The sequence below is a fragment of the Gobius niger genome, assembly GCF_951799975.1.
Source record: "Gobius niger genome assembly, chromosome: 16".
NCBI classification, from domain to species: Eukaryota; Metazoa; Chordata; class Actinopteri; order Gobiiformes; family Gobiidae; genus Gobius; species Gobius niger.
Genome location: NC_136867.1, coordinates 18,639,883 through 18,660,097, shown reverse-complemented (window position 1 = coordinate 18,660,097; position 20,215 = coordinate 18,639,883). Strand labels below are relative to the sequence as shown.

Here is a 20,215-nt window from a genome sequence, read left to right as displayed (position 1 = left end):
CATAATGCTTTGTTACTACACAAGTTTAAGTTCACTTGTTCACCTTGGTTATTTCTTTTACTGTTTCACTTATTTTAATGAGAATGACATTATTTTAGCAGTTATATAGATGCTAAAATGCCATGCAAGCAAAGAAAACAAGGGTTTACTTGTACTAAATAATCCTATAACAGGTTAACCTCTTGAACCCCCCACCTGAACCCGAGCGCATTTTCTCCAGTTCGACTTTACCCAAACCTTAAAGCTTCTCAGCTGGAGAGCAACAGTGTAATGCCTCATTTGAAAGCTAAGAACTACAAAAGTGATTGTAACTTTTTTGTCACGTTGTCGCCGGGTTTTGTCACATTTTTGGCCATTTTTTGTCATGTTTTAGTTGCCTTTTCATCGCTTTTTTCATTGCTTTATTGTTATGTTTTCACCACTTTTTGTCACGCTTTTGTTGCCATTTGGTGACTTTTTTTTCCATATTTTTGTCATTTTTGTTGATATTGTGGTGCGCTTTTTTTAAGCTTTTAGATTTGGGTAAAGCCAAGCTGGAGAAAATGTACTTGGTTCAGGTGGTGGTTAAGAGCTTAATACTAACTGCACAGATTGATGCCGGTGTGTCACAGATCCACGCCTCTTGTTTGAAATGTTGTCGCTTCCTCCTCGACCGTTTCTCTGGAGACGCACCGTATTCTCACAGCCGCTGACTCAGAGCTTCAGGGAAACAGCCCCTTCACTGGTTCTAACACGCAACCAAGGAGCGCTACCGACTTTAAGCGCCATGACCTTTGCGAAGAATCAATTTAAATTAATTAAATAAGGAGCATATAGACAATGGTGTTTCATCTGTTCACTGTAGGTTAAGGTTGTGCATTGTATTGCCAAGTTTTCGCTATGGCAACCATTGAAATCGCAAGAAGTCACAATATATCAGAAAATCGCTTAAGTCTTTGCACCATTTTTGCTAACACAGCCCAAAGCAAAAACTCTAGCTTGAAAATGTGCAGTTTTATTTTAATTATTTGGGCTGCACATTTAGTATACTATATTCTTTTATGTCTTGTTTTAGCCACATTTGCTGATAAACAAATAGCTTGCCTTCTTTTTAAACTCTTAAACTCTTTAAACTCCTACCTGAACTGAGCACATTTTCTCCAGTTTGGCTTTACCCAAATCTGAAAGCTTAAAAAAAAAAAAAATCATCAAAATAGCAACAAAGAAGTGACAAAAACATGGGGAAAATGTGTCCATAAAAAGCTATGAAATAAAGGTGAAAGATGAAAAAGCAACAAAAAGCGACGAAAACATGACAAAAAAGTGACAAAAAGCAATGAAAAAGCAACAAAAAACATGACCAAAAAGAGACGAAAACGCATAACAAATGTGACAATAACACGCCGACAATGTGACAACAAAGTATCCTATCACTTCACGTAGGTCTTAGCTTTCAAATGAGACCCTGTTGCTCTCCAGTCGAGAAGCTTTTAGATTTGGGTCTTAGCCAAACTGGAGACAATGTGCTCGGTTCAGGCTGGGGTTTTTAAAGGAACATCATGAAGACGGTTATCAAATATCATTCGGCCTTACACTTACTGTGTCCTTGGGCAAGACACTTCACCCTTCTTCTGTATGTGTGGCAGCTTGTGACAAAATGGTAACTCTGAATCCCGTGTCATTGTGTGAAGTCTGGGCGCTTTGACCTTTGTTGACGGCTGTAAATTGCCCGTAGTGAATGAGCTGAGTGGCTGTCTGTCGGCGTATGTCTCAAAACGTTAGCCCAGCAGTCAACAAGCAATTTGGCTTCGTTCTACCAAAGCAGAGACAAGTGCCAACCCACACCATGACATGAACAAACTTATATATGAAGAAAATTGGAACCTTGACAGTGTTTACGCGATGCATTAAAAGTCATTAGATTAATAATGACAAAATGAAGACCTTAAAGCATTCAATAGGATTCAAACTAGCATTAAATCTAAAATATAATTTTTCCCTAACAGAACCCACTCACCTCATTCTCCTGTTTGATTGAATGTACGGCGGCATGAGGTGTCACGATAATTACGATATCGACTTATAGTTCAATAAATGATGGATAAGAGATGCATTTTTGGGCTCAATATTCATCTTCTGTGCATTTATTAGCAAATTTTTCCACGATTTTTCTAATGTAATCGTGCATTTCTTACCCAAAGTAAGTTGTGTCTCATTGTGTGTTAATGTATTGTGAGAAGATGAAGTATATTTCAAACAAAGCTTTACTGTATCTTTTAAGCTTTAGAGTCAGTTTCTGTTGCATTATAAGCTCTTCAACAATATCGTTTGTCGTCAGTAAGCAAACTTTGTTATTGTGACAGGCCTAAGTGTTTCCAAATCGTATTAAAAATTAAATATGTCAAGACTTTTTGCACTTTTGGCATTCAAAAGCAAGAAATTTGTCTTGCTGCCACCTGTAGAAACTCTGCTTGAAGAACGGGCGTCTGATTCCTATTACAATATCATGCTGTATTACTGTATATTGTAAAAGTGTTGGTCAGTAGTCTTTTTAACATAAATACATTGCTTAACCTCTTAACACCCGCCTTAACCGAGCACATTTTCTCCAGCTCGACATTAGCCAAATCTAGAAGCCTCTTGAAAAAGCAACAAAAACACAACAAAAAGTGACAACGCACCACCAAAAATACGACGAAAAAGTGATGACAAAAATCAAATGGCTTTAGGATGTAAACTCCAGTCCACAAGCTTTTAGATTTGGGTAAAGCCGAACTGGAGAAAATGCGCTCAGTTAAAGAGATTAGATGCATGTTGGTCATTTTATGCTCACTACTGCCACCTCAGGTCATACGTGTAACTGCAGGTTCTATATTAAGCTGACGGCACTTCGGACCGAAGTAACAACTTTTTGAGTGACAGTGCAGGATTTTAGAGGCAGTTGTGGTGAACAGGTCTGGGCTCATTCTACACATTAGGACATGGGTGGGCAAGTTATGGCTTAGCCATCCGCTCCGCCAGCTCTTGGAAAATCCGCTCATTTCGCGTTGCCCCGTCAAGTTCCCTCTGGATTTTCTCGTCCCCGACTAAACAAATAAATGTCTGGACCTCACTGATTGACCAGGGATTAACCTTTCGTCCCGCAGCAGTCAATGTTTGTTCTTTTTTGCTATGTTTTGTGTGTTGTTGTTGTCGTCTTCGGTCTTTTAAAAATGGCGGTTTTCGCTTCTCGCTCAGCTCCGCCCAGCTCTTGCCACTGTTGGCCTCTGATTGGTCAGAGAATTCTGACCAATGCCGCGATAATATTTCTTCAGAATCCTCTTTTGGGCCAAAGGCTTTATGCTAGAGGGCCGGATTTGGCCCCCGGGCCTGACGTTGCCTACCCCTGCCTTAGGACATGGTTGGAACATGTAGAGGGATGAAAATACTTATTTTTAATCTCTGTATAGTCCCTTTAAGGCAGGGGTTAAGAGGTTAAACTAGGGCTGCACAATGTGGAAAAAATGTCAGCAACTAACTTTGATAACTCTGGAATATTGTGATTATTGTGATGATTTTCTGAACATATAGAGCCATTGCTTGTTCTATCAAATTTTGTAGAATCTGTGTGCTTAAATTACCATGCGTTTTTGCTTTTAGCTCTGTTTTCAAAGGTATGTGTAAATCTTTGTCTCAAGAAGCAATCGCTTCTTCCCTCTTTAATCTGACATCTCTGTTGTGTCACCTATAGGATAACGGTAATGTTGTCTATGCATCCAACTGTTGATCTAATAATAATAGCACAGACTTACAAAATCCACTTGTCCAGCCCCATGTTTTTACCCTCTTCAGCGTGTACACTTGCACCTGTGGCGAGTATAGGATATCCTTGAAAGTCAAAACAGAGCTGCTGCTTCCTTTTGGGATCACACATGTCTTGACGTATTGTGTGCTTTTGTCACTGAAGGCGCGAAGAGCGTCGAACCGCGTATCTCTGTGCCTTTCCGCCCCTTCCCGTGTGTGTGCTCTCCTGACTTACAAAACACAACACCGGGGTCAGACTCTGAAGCTCATCTCCGAAGCTTTAGGGTCATTAGGCGCAAATTCCTTCCGCTCATTTTGACAGACGAGTACAAAGATGGCCTTGAATGGGCCGGCGCACAATAGTAGCTACACTTTTTAGCGTTTTTTTTTCTCCCCCCTCCCCTTGAACGGGACACCTCCTGGATGCCCCTTTTCACTTTTCGCAGGAGTTTAGAGGAACAGCACCTGACACCTGTGTGGCTGCATTCCTCACCGCCACCTTTGTCGAGAAATGTGGATGTTCAAAGGTGCTGGAAGCTGTGATGTTATTTTTGAAGTGAAACTGATCAAATAATGGCACTGTTTTTTGTTTGTTACTTGTTTAAAGAAGAACTAAGTCATTTGTTTACCTTAATAAATCATTTCCGTAGTCCCTCTGGGGGTAATACAGGGGTTAATGGGGTGATTGGGGGTCTTTCATCTCCCCTCTGGCCAGAAAACCACTATTGCAACTTTCCTACCTCCAAGTCGGAGGCGCAATACACACTAATGGAATCATGAAGAAGCTAGCAGGCTAACGGACAAAGCTAACTGCAGGCTAGTGCCACTTAAACAGTATTTACAGCCAAGTTTGAGTGAAAAAAAAAAGATCTCCATTGTGTGATTGGATGTACAATATCCCTCTCTCCCTTTGTCTTTTTTGTAAGCGTAGTATTTACTCTCACAGACATAAGTAAAAAAAACGTGCTACGACACCTGCAGTGGCGCTTATGGCCTCTAGGGGCATGAGTTACTTTGTTCTGCTTTAAGCTTCGTTGATCATTTATTGACAATGACTTAGGCTACATGATTCAATTATTAACAAGAGTGCATTTTGTTAGGCATTAAACTAGCCTGTTTACCTAAAGGCTACTATGTGAGAGGAGGTTTTGGAGCCTGGGCAAACAAAAGGAAAACGCACTTAAATTATACTCAATGTTCTCTTGCAGACAACATATTTTGTGCTTCAAACCAAATGATGTGCTTTTGGATGCCACTGAGCTAAAGGTGAATTGAGATGTGAGTAGCGACCCACAGGGACAGTCGCGGAAGCCGTACACTGCTGATGCTAATGGAGATCTTAACCTCTTAACCCCCCCCTTAACCTGGCTCCCCCCCAAAAAAAATAAATGGCAATGAAGACAGAGCTGAAAACACAACAAAAAAAGCAATGAAAGTGCAACAAAAAAGTGGCAAAAATGAGAGTGAAAAAGAACGTGAAAAAAGCGACCACACTAGGAAAAAAATCAGGTTAAATCAGTTTTGTAGGTCTTAGCTTTACGGTAACGCCTCATTTAAGCTCCAGGTCGGAAGCTTTGAGATTCGGGTAAAGCCAAACTCAGTTAAGGCGGGGGTTAAGAGGTTGACAAACATACGCATTAACATGATATCGAACACTTCTTCATTTTGAACTGATACTGTTCTGTGGTGAAATCCCTTGTTTTGTGATACACAGACTGGTTCTAATCAAAGCGTCTTTCACACTGATTTGCACAATTCACCTGGGACTCACGGGGACGCGATGAGTGAGAATGTGGTTTGGCACCAAAACCTACTCACTATTCACTTGGAATTAGCATCCTTATTGGTACAGTCCGGGTAACTGCGGGAGGAGATATGTGTAGTGTTCTACAGGTCTATGACAGATCAGATACCTCTCAGTGCATCCTCCCTGGTTCAGTGGAGAACATAAACAAATGTATGGGTTTCACTTGACTTTACAGCAGATTGAAATTGCGTGGGAACAAGAGATAATGCAGTTTTCAGGTTTGTTTCCATGTTACCAAGAAAATACCAGCCATGTTTCCAGGTAATTCACTGTCTTTGTGCCCGTGCCATGGTTTGGATTAGTCAGACTACCATGTCCTAAATTATATTTGCTTTATGTAATTACCATAATATGTTGCTATACAGTTTTAAGTTCTATGCCATTTCCATTCTATGCTTTTACTGTCCTGTAAAGTAAATGCTCCCACATCTGCACAGACTCTTTGTAGACACTAAATAGTCTTAACATTATCCTTGTCTGAAAGCATTGCATGTGTTTGGCATATTTCTGTTCTTTTTTTAAATAAGTATGTAATAAAGTGCTATCTGCAATTCTTTAAGTGTCCAGGCAAATACTTTTCTTTATTTCTAAAACATATTTTTGTTGTTACACGTTTTGTTTTTTAAAAATGGTGTTCTCATACAGGTTTTGTACAATGACGTGTGCAGAATTTCAAAAGAAGAACATGAGGTGTCATTTACCCAAAACAAATTGCTGTTGAGTTTCATTAGTCCGTATTTTTTTCGGTGTACGCTTGTCTCATCTTCTTATAGTTTTGCAGAAAAACGATCTTGTCTGTTGAAAAAGGATTGTGCGTCCTGATGTGCGTCGAGTCTTATAGTCGTCGGGAAAAGATTTTGAATGGCACACTCACAGATGGTGGATGTGGCAAAGACATGAGGTGTTAATAACCTAAGCAGGTGGCACAAAAAAATGGGGGTTCACGGAAACAAAACGCATTCTTTTGAAAAAAAAACAAAAAACAACCTTCGCTTTTTTTTTGTGGACAATTTCTGCTTCTGTCTTGTCTGTAATAGTCTCTGCAAGAAGCTCTCCAGGAGATAAACAGTCTTTCGATACATCAATAATATTACATGATAATAAATAAAGTTGGTCCATTTTGTTTTGGGGATGGGGTTAGTCCTCGGAGGTGACGTCGATGTCGTCTGAACTGGCCTGTTTGGTGGCCATGCGCCATCTGTTTATGTGGTGGTTTCCTTTCTTTTTCTGCTGGTTGTCGGGACCCTCTTCCTCCAGTTTCTGACGCTTGTATTTGGTTCGCCTGTTTTGGAACCACACTTTTACCTGAGGAAGACAGAAAGAAATTAAAATCGGTGAAAATGATAGGGGTTGCACGGTATACAACTAACTTGTGATATATGTAGCAACCCTTAAATGTGCTCAAGTTCAGTTTTAGTTTCACAAGTTAGTCTCAATTTAGTCTTGTTTTGTATTTTATTTTGACAATAGTTTTATGCAATCCCAGACTGGACCCCTCTGTGTTTTCCTCATGTCAGCTTTTGCCCATAAATGTGGCCGACAGAGTCACAACATTTCAGGACTAACCCTCCATCTGAACTACCCCATTATTGTTATTGCAATATTCAATGCACTCATCAAACATTGAAATATGAAACATTTTGTGATCAAGCAGCCGCGATAATTATAATATAGATCCAAAGGGTTTTGGAGGAGTTTGGACAGAAGATACTACAAAGTGCACAGATATCAAGCCATTTCAGTTTTTCTATTTACAAAGTTTAAACTTACTTTATGAGGGAACATTTTAAGTTTCAAGAGTCAGATTTTAAATTGCTCTTGAGGTTTTTGTCAAATAATTTTTCCGAGATTCTGTTCTGTGTTTAAGAAGCAGAAAGCACTGTTGTTGTATTTTTTTTTCTTTTCTCACAGAATGTAACGTTTATTATCACAGAGATCAGTAATTCAGTGTTGTGGATTCAGTGACACATGATGTGAGCCTTAAATTTGGAAAACAAAGAAGGAAAACACATTTTCTGTAGAGTGTGAATAGTGTGTTAGAATGGAGTTCCTGCAGAGGTTTGGACAAATCGACAGCTTCCATATGGTCAATATGACTCCTGGAATCAAAAGTCTAGCAGCTCTACAGGTGTGACGGCTGGAGACGTGCTTGTCATAACATTTCAGAAATAGCGTTTTAAGAAGCTAATAAGTTCTTGTGGAACATTACATGTTGCTAATTAGTGTAATTAATGTATCAAAAGACAGGACGGTTTTTGATTTAGTCTCTAAGTTTAGACACGTCTGTGTAATTTGATTTAATGTTAGGCAGGTTATTTCAGACCCGTGAGCTTTGCCTCCTTATTTTCACGTTTTAATTAGTTGCGCTAAACAGGTTGCAGTGTTTGACTGCGATTAATATTCATGCACTGCTTTAATGCACACACTGCAGCTGATGTGACCTTTGGATCGACGGAAGTTAAAGTAAAGCTGTTCCTTTTCGCTGACTCAGGGAAGCTGTGCACTGTCTATTAGCTCTAAATGATGGACATAATGTGCTCTCATTATAACTCTGCATCAATAATGTTTACAAATGTTCACGCAGTATTTTTATATGGGACATGTCAAAGGTGCGAGTAAAAAGTGAGTAAAATGTAAAATATAAAAAAGAAGTCTTTGGGCAAAATGTATATCTAGTGATTATTTAAATTAAACTAATGTGACTTTTAAAAGTATCATCACACCACATCCCCACTTTCACTTGATATTTTGTCACCCGATGTAAATCATGTTCCCCCACACAGTTGGCCGTTATTAATCTATTCCTCTGCAGATTGTTATTTCAGTCTCAGGTATCCTCACCTGCGTTTCGGACAGGCTCAGGCTGTTGGCCAGCTGCTTCCGCTCGGCGCCCACCACGTAGTGATTCTTCTCGAAGGCGCGCTCCAGACGCAGCAGCTGAGACGGAGAGAAGGCCGTGCGGATGCGCTTCGGTTTTCTGGCGAACGGACCGTGCAGCAAGAGGCTGTCCTGGGACACGTCGTTACCTGAGGACGAAGCGGAGAGGGCGGAATGTGAGTGCGCGTGCTCCAAAAATGTAACTTTAACATAAATAGAATATAGTATAATAGGCCTGTAGCTTAGTATGATAAATGTTTCCCAAAACACCTTCTACCAAAATGACATGCTGCTAAACATAGATCAGATTTAAAATTTAAATGTATCAGACTAATACTTGGTCAAAATGCTATAACCTCGCTTAATGGTTAAATTGTCACCGCTTTTTGACAACAGTTAAATTCTAAAGTTTGTCTCTCTTTTTTTGCGTGCAGTTTAATCTAGTTTCATTTGTTCATACATTGAAATTTAAAATAGGCCTGAACTCGGGTTATAAAAACGGGATCATTTTACGCACGGATTTCGCCTTTACGCACGACACCGTTGAGTCGTTTCAAACTTTATTATTATTTTTCTTGTATTGACGTGAAAAAATTGGTAGCATTTTCTGGGATATAATCTCATTGTCCCAAACGGCATCAGAGTCAGAGGCGCAGAGTCCGGGCTCCCGCCGTTCTGTCCATTGTCAAATAATCCAGTTTAACTCTATATCTGTTTGTTTTGTTTTGTTTTGTTTTTCGTAAACTGAAGAAAAAGTGATGTTTAATTTATTTACTCATTATTGCTGAATTATTTGACATATAATAAAAATCAATGTGTCATCATTTGTGAATCTAGGCTATTTAATGTCAGTCATACAACTACAAATTCCTTTCCCCCTTTTCCCCCCATTTTTGACATTTTAGGTGCTTTTTGTTGCTGTTGTCTTGTGTTCTTTCTTTACAAGAATTGAGTTCAAATGGAGGGGTCTGTCAATGTACAAAATGTTTCATTCCTCTTTTGTCAATAAAACATAACAAACGGTTCGGTTGTCAAACTTTGTCCGCGCTGAGAAAACAGTTGCACACTGGTTACTTGCAATAATATTAGATGAATAGATTTTCTTTCTATTTGTCAGAGTTTTAAATTTGAGTTTTTAGATTTATTTATTGAATTCAAAATTCAAAGAAATTCCTATGCTTCTTTCTTAAATAGTGCACTATGCGTAATGGGCACTGACCTTGGAAACGATGCCCAAAGAAGCGGTTCCGTAGGACCCAGGGGTAGAAGTGCAGAGAGTCTCGGTGCTGAGAGCCAAAGAAGTGCGGATGCTGCAGGTGCTGATGTGGCGCCACAGTGAGGGGATGAGCCGCCGTCTCCGGGAACAGCAACTCCGGGCTCTGATACAGTGGTCGGGCAGGGGCGGGGTGCTGGTACCCGCTCATGAGCGCCTCTGGCCCGTGCTGAGACGGGTAGGACAGCGCCGTGGGCCTCAGCGGCTCCTCGGCGCCCAGTGGACCGTCTTTGGCCACCAAAGACTCTATGGTGAAGCAGCGCTTTCCCACGGACGAAAACATCGCGTCGTTTGTTTATGCTCCACTGAAACCAAGACTCAGACCTCCATCCCGCACTCTTCAACTCGACATGCTTTGAATCCGAGCTGCGCACTGCTTCTATTTGTGCACGACACCTGACGCTGAGCAAGGAGGGATCTGATTGGACCTGTCCGGCTGTCATCAGTCCCTCACGCGCAAAACTGGCTGCGCGCGGAAACACGCCTCTTTTCATTCCTCCCGTTTGCCTATAATGCCTAATTTATTTGAGGGAACAGGTGGACTAAAGGCGCTTTCACAGGGACATTTGTTATGAACACACAGACGAGCCGTACTTCCTATACACAAAAAGACATTTGCATGGAGTCAACGATTACCCAAAGCAGTTTTTAATATCATTTCAAACTTCACGACAAAATGCTGTCACTCTACATTTACGAAACCTTAAATCATTCCTTGAGCTATAGTGTGAAATCGTGTGAGTCTTTCGGAGTAATCTAAAAATGGACTATGTCATAAGCGTTTTCCATACACTTTGTATTTTCACCAAAAAATAAATCATTACTTCCCTTCAGTGATCCACATCCATCGCGTAATGCTCTGTCATGATATGGGCACAAAGGTGTCGTCACAAGACAATACCCTCCTCTTACACCTCATTAAACACTTTATCAAACACATCAGAAGAAGCAGGCAGTGCGCCCTAAACACTCTTTATATGACCAACCATTCACATTAACAAGGGCTTCCTAAAAAGCCAAGGAGGCTTTGATTAAACGTGTGCGTAATTGTTGCGTCTTTACGCGTAAAAATATAAATCAGCTCCCATGGTGAAATATTATTCAAATAAAACGATTATTTTATGACCCATGGGTTACAAGTACAGAAAATGTGGTCATATCTTTCACATTTTGGCCTTTACGTAGGTCTTTAAACAGTTCTTCAAACAGCTCTTCTGATTTTGGTTGTACTCCACCACCATTGCGCTGGTGCCTTTTTCTCCACTTTGGTCACGCAGTGATAAGTCTATTGAAGTTTTGTCCGTTTTTGTAAGCTGGGAGTAACTAATCACACCTTAATAAACGGCACACAGGGTTTTTTTTTTTCTTCGTTTTTTTTGCTCTTTACGCATGAACAGGAACCATCCTAAGGCCCTTACTGGGTTGTCCGTTGCTTTTCCGAAAGGGGAGAGTTTAGCAGCCTGTATCGTGCGGGAGGAAACTGCGGCTATGTCCCACGGCGCACTAACCAAGTCAATCATTACCACTTTAATAAGGTCGTTTGAGCGCGGGCTGCATTAGAAAATCATTACCGATGGAAATTATGAGCTGAAACAAGTTGTTTATTAGGCTTTTAGAGCTAAAGGCTCCTAAAGACACACACTTCTTTGAAACAGCGTCTCAAATGGTACTACATACTATAGAGTAATTTTGACACTTATTTTCTCATTAACTTATAACGAGTTCAAATGTTTAAATCCAGTCCTTTCAGTATAATTAAAACGCTGATAACTGAGTGGAAACTATTACCAAAACTCAATAATCGGTTTGCGTGGTAACTCTTATTTTTATTCGCATAGGTTTTGTTTAATTAAAATGCTTTCCGTAATTAGAGATAAGGACCGAGACATTTGGACTCGACCTTTAGTGAAAGCTGCGTGGTCAAATTGAATGTCCATCGCTGCATTTGATGGGTTTTATATTTGAGCCGCGCTACATCGCGGAGGGGACCCAAGGGGAGGCCGAGACGGTTTGTTTAATGATGAAACCCGTGCGCCTTTACGCACTGACCCCGATCTCTGCTGGTTAATGGATGGACAAATGGCAAGGCATGAACAACAACAAAGCGATGCATTGTTTTGTTTTTTTCCCCTCCATTGGATGCTGCGCCCAACACACATATGTGTGTGTGGGTTTTTTGTTCAGCTTTTCATTTAGCAAGATTCACTTTTAACATATGCTGCACAACGCGTCACTGCAGTGACGAGCTACTTTCACATTTGCCTTGGGGCAGGTTGGTACAGACTTGGATGTACAACACTGGATTACACGTTGTTTTACACTGCCTTGATAGATTGTACCTAACTACATTTAGTACAATGTAATCTTCTTTGTAACATGGTGTAATAACTTGTACCTATGTAGTAAATACACAATAGAATAATGTGTATTAGTACTTTGGAAGTATATGTAATAAGACCCTTACATTATGTACCTCCAAACTAAAAATACCTGTTATTCCATAACCCATGGGTACAAGTTATTACACATAACATATTGGTACATTATTTGACATGTATTTATTTCAAGAGGAATAGCCCCTTGAGATGAACCATCTCGTTTTCGAGGGGGATCCTCTAATTCAATTCAATTACATGGCACATTACATTGACAGGTATAATATATCGGGTAACCCAACACTGTCTTAATCCAGTTACTCTGACATGGCAAAAACCTCCTGGTTTAATACTATACTATCTTGTCATATCACCAATATAACAGTGTCTCTGGTGCATAAAGAATTCTTAAAGGGTAAATTAGCAGGTAGTGCGTTTAAACCAGGCACGGGCCCCTAAAAGTTTATCAGTGTTTGTTTTCCCCACAAGGACAGGCAATATGAGCCTGCAGCATCCTTCATTGCGTCTCTCGGTAACTTGGCCTAGTAATATCATTAAATGGTTCACTTCTCTTTAAATGGCGCCCTCTAGAGGGTACATGGGCAAAGGTCAGGCAGGTCTTATTTTACCATGACTAGCTTTAATTTTATTGTGTTAAATTAATGTGTGTTTCTGATAGCTTTTGCAGCACTCCTAATATAATTGCGGAGAATATTAAAGGCCATTCAGACATTTATGTGAAAAACACTGTGCATCCAGTTATAAAACATTTGTATCAATTTCATGAACTTTCAGGCTAGTTTCAGCATTTCTGTGGCAGTGACCCTCAAAAACTGACCCTGCAAGTTGTGAAATGTGTTTGTAAAATAAATGAAGAACAGAGATTTTAAAACATAAAACACAGCTTCGTCTTTGATTGTTTTTAATAAAGAAATAATAATAATAATAATAATAATAATAATAATAATAATAATAATAATAATAATAATAATAATAATAATAATAATAATAATAATAATAATAATAATAATAATCAGTGGAAATACAGTACACTTATTGTTTCTTGTTGACTAATTTGCTGTCTTTAAGAGTAAACTTTAATCCATTCCCAGCAGGTAAAGTTAATAAATAATGCAAACTACTTTCAGATGTGATTTTTGGTTGAGCATCATTTTGTCATGAGTCTGGTCTGGTAGCAACTTATGCACTTATTGACCAATACTGCGCTCTGGTGGCGACGTTTAGAAATATCTATCCTCGACTGCTCCATCTCTAAAGCAGAAGCTATGCCTTATATTATCGGCAGCAGGTTTTACCAGAAAAAAATAAAAATAAATAAAAAATCATTAGCAGAAATCAGCCAAAGATATTGGCTTTGTAGGCCTTGGCAATACTTATGCTTTTGGGCTACTTTTAAAATTCTACTTCTTAAAATTCTTTAAAAAAAAAAATCCGTGTTCCCTCGCACCTTTGCAGTTCGTTCATAAACCAGCCTAATTGTTCATTTTGTTTCACATTAGCGTTGTGTGCTCAACTAATCTGTTCCACTTAAATACTTGGAAAATTTCACCCCATTATAACGAGATGGGAGAAGTAGCACGTCCGTGCGTTTGTGCCACCTGCGTGAGAAGTGGTGTCGTTTTACCACCGGCACAGATTCCCGCTCCTCAGCGCGCGGAGATGCGTCATGCGTAAACAAACACCCTCCATGAGCCCCTAACAGAGAACATACTAATGAGCTCCAAGAACAGTTTTTCATTGGGCTCGCTGTTATCCCAACCACACTAGCGCTAATATAATAATCTTAACAAATGGGTAAATCCATGGCCTAATTCGTGGCCTACGATACCAACTTCTGGGATGCGGGAATAGGCAAGCCAATTTTAATATCCTGTGTTCGGGCTTCTCATTTGATTTTTCCATTAATAATTGTTTTTCTGGAAGTGTGCTCTTCCTGTCTCAGAATGACTCAAATGGCTGAAGGCTGAATGAGGCTACTGTGTAGAAAACAGAACACGCATAGCCCACGGCTATTGGCCTATTTAGCACCTGTGTGCGAACCGGAAGTGTTATTTCCGCTTATTACAAACCCAGGGGCACTTTATTCTTGTACCTTTCTTTTCTTTTTAGGAGACCTGTCCAAACACCAGGATGAGGGTTCAGGCCGTGCTGCAAAGCCCGTGTCAAAAGCTTTTGTGCCTGAAATGCGCCCCTTTCAGAAGGAGACAAAGAGCGGCTCCTACTTCAAACGCGGTAATGAAAGCTAATGACTATTAGATGGAGTAGAGGCCTTTGCTTCTACAAATACAGCCTAATAAAAGCGAGCTGTTCAATGCATGCCCTCTCCCATAGGCCACTGCAGGTTATTGGTGCTCATCATGAGAACTTTCACACCTTCAACATGGCCACACTGTTTTAACAGAACGTTTTATTTAAATGCAAGCAGCTAATCCAGATCACTATTGGGCTCAGTGCAGTTTGTTGGGGGAGGAGTTAAATCATTGTCGACAATTTACAACAAAAACTGCTTGACCCATAGTCACACCACCATGACACCAAATTGTGATATATATTGTATTAATATCATAATACCCAGCTAAACACCGCGTTGCATTGCATTTGCAAACTATGATGTCCTTTAGGGCGCTAGGATTCTTCTAATCGTAGGACAACACCAGCAGCAGAACAGTATTTCTTCTTTTAAGATTTGTGTTTGTCTTAATGGCTTTACAACTGAGCCTGGGCCGCCCTGATTCATATGAGGACACACATTTAACTTTATGTGAACATGCTTTTCCTCATTTGAAACCTGAGAACCTTTTTCTGCATTAACTGGAGGCCTGCACTACAGTACGACTTAGTTGGGGACAGGTGCTTGGATTTTTGAAGTAGCAGCAAGCCTCTTTATGTTAATTTCCAAACTATATCCACCATAACGTGAAGTAACGCATCGCCGAGAGTAACTGACAGTTTTTCTCAAGCTTTTTTCCCGAGCCTGAAGCTATAGATGAAGATGTAACCCAGACTTTAAGCTGCTTCCTTTAGTCCTGGAGAGCGCCTTAACAAACTCAGCCGGGACTGTCCTGTCTCCTGCCGTTCAGCTGCCCCTGTGCTAATTGGGACGAGGAGCCAGTGACCCCCTCCTCCCGGGACGCTCTCACTGCTCCTCTCAGTCCCTCAATGGGATTACGTGGAGCTGCCAAAGAGAAGAAGAGGGTTACACAAACTAGTCAGCGGGCGGGGGTGGTGATCGCGCTAATATGGGCGATACTACGTGAGATTGTCTGATTTCGTCGCAACTCACTTGTTAATCGGGAATATTGATTGAAAGAACGTGTTATCAGCGGTTTATAATCTAACACTAACTATAGATTTAGATAGAGTAAATGGTGGCCATGAATGATACACAATTATGAGCACACTGAAGAGAGAGACATAGATACACTTCATATTGCTATTTGTATGAAAATCTGTAATTCTACAATCATTTAACTCAATCTACAACGAGACCACCTCTTCTTTTAATACATTCACATGTTCAGTGATCACGAACAACATGGTCTCTGACTTACTTTTGATTTATTTGTTTGTGTTTGACAGTAACAGCTGCGTGACGGACAGGAGAAAGATGTTTCACAGGAGCAAACCTGGATTCCTCTTGTACATGGAATGTGCTTTACCCGGTGAGTACAATAGATCAGCGGTTCCCAACCTTTTTTGTCTTGCCGACCCCTTGGACCTTTGTAGTCTGTGTCTACATCAAGGGTTTTGCAGTTTACTTCGTAAGAAATCACCTAAAAGCACTATTTGAAAGTAAAAAGACAATGTTGCGTTTAAAATAAACCAAATATTCACCCAAAACTACACATTTTACTGCAAAATATAGCTTTTCCTTTTCAAATAAAAGACTGCAATATATTATTACTTTTACAAGAGCTGGGCGATGTTGACAACGATTAATATCTCTAGGTCTTTTGTGGGGGAAATAATCAAGCTAAATTGTTGCAAACTATCAAAAATGTGCCTGTGAATAAATGAGTTTAGGTTGATGTGTTGCTCAAAATGAGAATTGTATATAAGTCTTGCAAAGTCTCGCCAGCAGCTTTTTGTTAGATTTGTCATAATATTATAACTTTGCTTATCTTTTAAACAATGATTTTGATATAGTTAATACACCTGCCACCACTTTGTTGCTCATCTTCCAGCATTACTTGTATTCAGTGGTCTGCAGCGGTTCCAGTACGGCCTCTTGTGGAGCTTTGATATGTCGTAATCAGATTGACTTGTTTCACGAGAGGCTTTAGGTTGAGCGACATTGCTTCACTGTGAGCCGCTCTTCATGTTGAAGCGTTCTGCTTTGGTGGATTATGCTCTGAGCCTCAACAAAGGTTTGTTTTAAGCAGGGATTTATAAAAGAAACCAACTCAGCGAGAGCTTTCCTCAGGCACAACTGTGTAACGTGGTTCACCACTCTGCTTCAGGCCGGGTTTCGGGAAGCGATACTTTGTGCTTGATCATGTAGATTTACAGGAGAAAATATTTGTATGAAGTGGAAGAATAACAAGCTCCACTGACTGAGCAAAACTTATTGCGATTAGGCCAGCTATTTTAAAATACTGATATTTGCCACCGTTCATATGGCAATTTAAATTAATGTGCGATTAACTGTGCAGCCCTTGTTGTCTGCATATCCTCTGTCTATTACGTTTCCCTCCAACGTCCAAAGAAATGCATGTTTATAACATAGTCTATCTTTGTGAAAGTGGTCAGGGAGTAAACTACAACCTGTATATTGTTGGATATTAACCTCCTAACCCCCACCTGAACCAAGCACATTTTCTCCGGTTTGGCTTTACCCAAATCTAAAAGCTTCTTGAAAAAAAGCGTCAAAATAGCAACGAAAACGAGGAGGAAAAACGCAACAAAAACGAGCGACAAAGACGTGCCGGAATAGGACCAATGACACAACAACAAAAGCGACAAAAACAATACTAAAGAGCGATGAAAAACTTGACAAAGATGCGATGAAAAACTGACGCAGAAATGTAAAAACAAAAACATGAAAAAGTGACAAAAACATGACCAAAAAAACTACGAAAACACGACCAAAAACGCTTAAAAAATGTGATTTAAAAAAACAGCAACAACGCAACAAAAAGGATACAATCAGTTTTTTAGGTCTTAGCTTTCAAATGAGGCGTTACACTGGCCTATAGTCTTTAGATTTGGGTAAAGCCGAACTGGAGAAAATGCTGCTCGGTTAAAGTGGGGGGTAAGAGGTTAAAGCTGGAAGATATTGGGGGGGGAAAAAACAACCTCACTGTAAATTTCACTTTGCAATAAGGTTTAGAATTTCTGTTCAGATTCGGTTCACAGTGTGCTTTTTAAACACATGCAGAAACATGAACATTTGAGAGACTGAAATGTAACTACAAGATGCCCATGCACTCTCACTGTTTAAGGCCTAAGAGAGACGGGTGATTTCGGTTCAATTGCAATGTGCTGCCCTATTGGACGTCCTCAATGGTGTTATACAAGTATGTTAGTGCATTTCAGTGGAGTGATTACTTTACCAAATGCTGCTGCTTTTCCCCTCTGATGAAGCCGAAGAGGCAAAGGCACAATGAAAAGACAGCTAAATGTATCACATATAGTGGCATTAGGATTTATAGAGATTATCCAGAAACCCTCTTTGTTTAGCGTTAGCCGCAGGAAGGGGCTTTGAGGTGCACCAGCCCAATTAGCTGCTCTGATGGTCTCATTTGGCACATCCCAATCCTTTCACCACGCCAGCTTCGGTGCGTTTCATCCGCGCAGTCTGCCTGACGGGGCGACACGCGGAGAGGAAAAGACACCTGCCAATTCTGAGCGGGCATTTGGTTCCTTTATATACGCGAGCGTTGAAAACAGGCGTAGTGACCGTTTAAATAGATTATACAATGACCAGACAGACTGACCACTGCCACCCCAGGTTATAGGCTCGTCTAATCCCAGATATACGGCTTCATTTGGATTGCTTCGTCACAGGTTGTGGCAGGCGTCAGGCAAGAAGCGCAGGAGGAGATCAAACCAGAGGAAATGTCTCATATGTCCCACGGGCTAATAACATCAGGTCAGGGGTTAAACTCGGGATTGTACTGGGCTGAATCAGACTGGAGACACAGGCTCTGAACTGCTATTGAAAAGATAGTTACCTAATGGAACTTTTGTAGAGCATTCTGTAACATTTTTACTTCAGCATTATATCTTGATCTTGACCAATTGCTCTTCAATCCTTTCCAATAGCTTCTAAAAGGCTTTCAACATTCCCACACTAGCTTGATAACAAGTGTGTGTGATTGAGTGGTGACCATTTTGAAACAATACGCTAGCATTTTGGTAAATAAAGTGAAACGTGAGTAAGACAATGTTTTTTCAGTGTTGAAGTACAGTGGGAGGAAAATGTTTGTGTACGTTGGGAAATTCTCACATTTCTGCCTAAATTGGTCGCAAAATGTGGTCTGATCTTCATCAAAATCATAAGAATGAATAAACAGTGTCTGCTTAAAGGGACTATACAGTTTAAAAATGTTAAAATTAAGTATTTTCCTCCCCCTACATGTTCCAGCAATGTCCTAATGTGTAGAATGAGCCCAGACCTGTTCACCACAACTGCCTCTAAAATCCTGCACAGTCACTCAAAAAGGTGTTAATTCGGGTCCGAAGTGCTGTCATGCACGAGCTTAATATAGAAGGTGCAGTTACACATAAGATCTGAGGTGGCAGTAGTGAGTCTAAAATGGCAAACTTGCATCTAGCCCCTTTAAGCTAATACCACCCAAACAATTACATGTTATCATATTATTAACATGTAAACATTCACTGGACAGGAAGGAAAAAGTAAGTGAACCCAGGAATCTCGCTGAACTGCAACAGTTTTGTAAAGAGGAATGGTCCAAAATGAATCCTAATCGTTGTGAGCGTCTAATCTGCAACTACAGGAAAGCAGTTATTGCTACAAAGGAAGAATCAGCAGCTGTTTAACACAAGGGTTCACTTACTTGTTCCACACTGTTGTGAATATCTCAGTTTTTTCTGCAAAATATCTTGCTAAACTTGTGAATTCATTTTTTTAATTGATGATAGCAGGTTGTCCTCACCCTGAGTGAGCAAAACAGCCTCACACCATGATTCTCCCTGCACCATACTTCCCAGTGAGGATAGGGTTTTGATGTTGGTGTGTTGTTCCATTTTTCCTCCACACATGATGTGTCCCAAAATATTGTTGCAGTTCCTGGGTTCACTTACTTTTTCTTCCCTGTCCTGTGAATGTTTACATGTTATATGGCCATTAAAATATTTAACAATGTTATTGTTTGGGTGGTATTAGTTTAAGCAGACACTGTTTACTTATTCTTATGATTTTGATCAGACCACATTTTATGACCAATTTAGGCAGAAATGTGAGAAATTCCAAAGGGTTCACATACATAAGCTTCTAAGAGTCCAAAGGTACTCAACTTATGTCCCATGCTGCTCGAGTATTGCCAATGCTCTCTACTATATGGCCTTTTTATTTTGTAAAAGTGGCTTTAGGGGGAAAAATGTTGGAGAACCCTTTAAGCATTTTACACTCATTTATTCTTGCATTTCAGATTACGCTGATATTCAAAATTAAGGTGTTATCCAGCTTTCACAGTCCAACTTGTGAGGATGCAGTGCAGGGATGGGCAATACGTTACAAGGGCCCACATGAGTAGCATGAATTGAATTAGAGGGCTGCAACTTATTTCTTTCTTCCATTGCATAAACATATATAGAGCCATTTGTACACACTCTGGCAAGGGATGGTCATGGTGCCTCTGAAACACAGCTGCACAATTCAGTGTGGAGCCGCAATTGCACCGAAAAAATATATAATAATGGCAAGAGAAGTCAAAGGCTGGACAAAATTGATTGGGGGGCCGGATCCAGTTTAATATTTTGCCTGTTTGACTTTCTTTAGACAATTGGGTATTTTGCTATGCTATGTTATGAACAAGTTATCTATTGGGCTCACTCTAGGGGCCAGTGTATAATTGTGCTTCCAAACAGTCACAGTGAGATAATTACTGTTATATTGAAAGGCAACATTTTGATAAC

At 40.2% G+C, this 20,215-nt stretch overlaps 1 protein-coding gene across 1 annotated transcript; it reads right to left on the bottom strand.

The window, feature by feature from the left end:
* Nucleotides 1-6,390: 6,390 nt before the first annotated feature.
* On the bottom strand, nucleotides 6,391-10,037 carry emx1 (empty spiracles homeobox 1). Its single transcript, XM_079573116.1, has 3 exons — nucleotides 9,666-10,037; nucleotides 8,411-8,595; nucleotides 6,391-6,874 (listed from the first exon to the last, which is right to left on the bottom strand). Exons 1-3 carry the CDS (start codon nucleotides 10,000-10,002, stop codon nucleotides 6,707-6,709), a joined length of 690 nt encoding a protein of 229 aa, XP_079429242.1. The 5' UTR covers nucleotides 10,003-10,037; the 3' UTR covers nucleotides 6,391-6,706.
* Nucleotides 10,038-20,215: the final 10,178 nt, after the last annotated feature.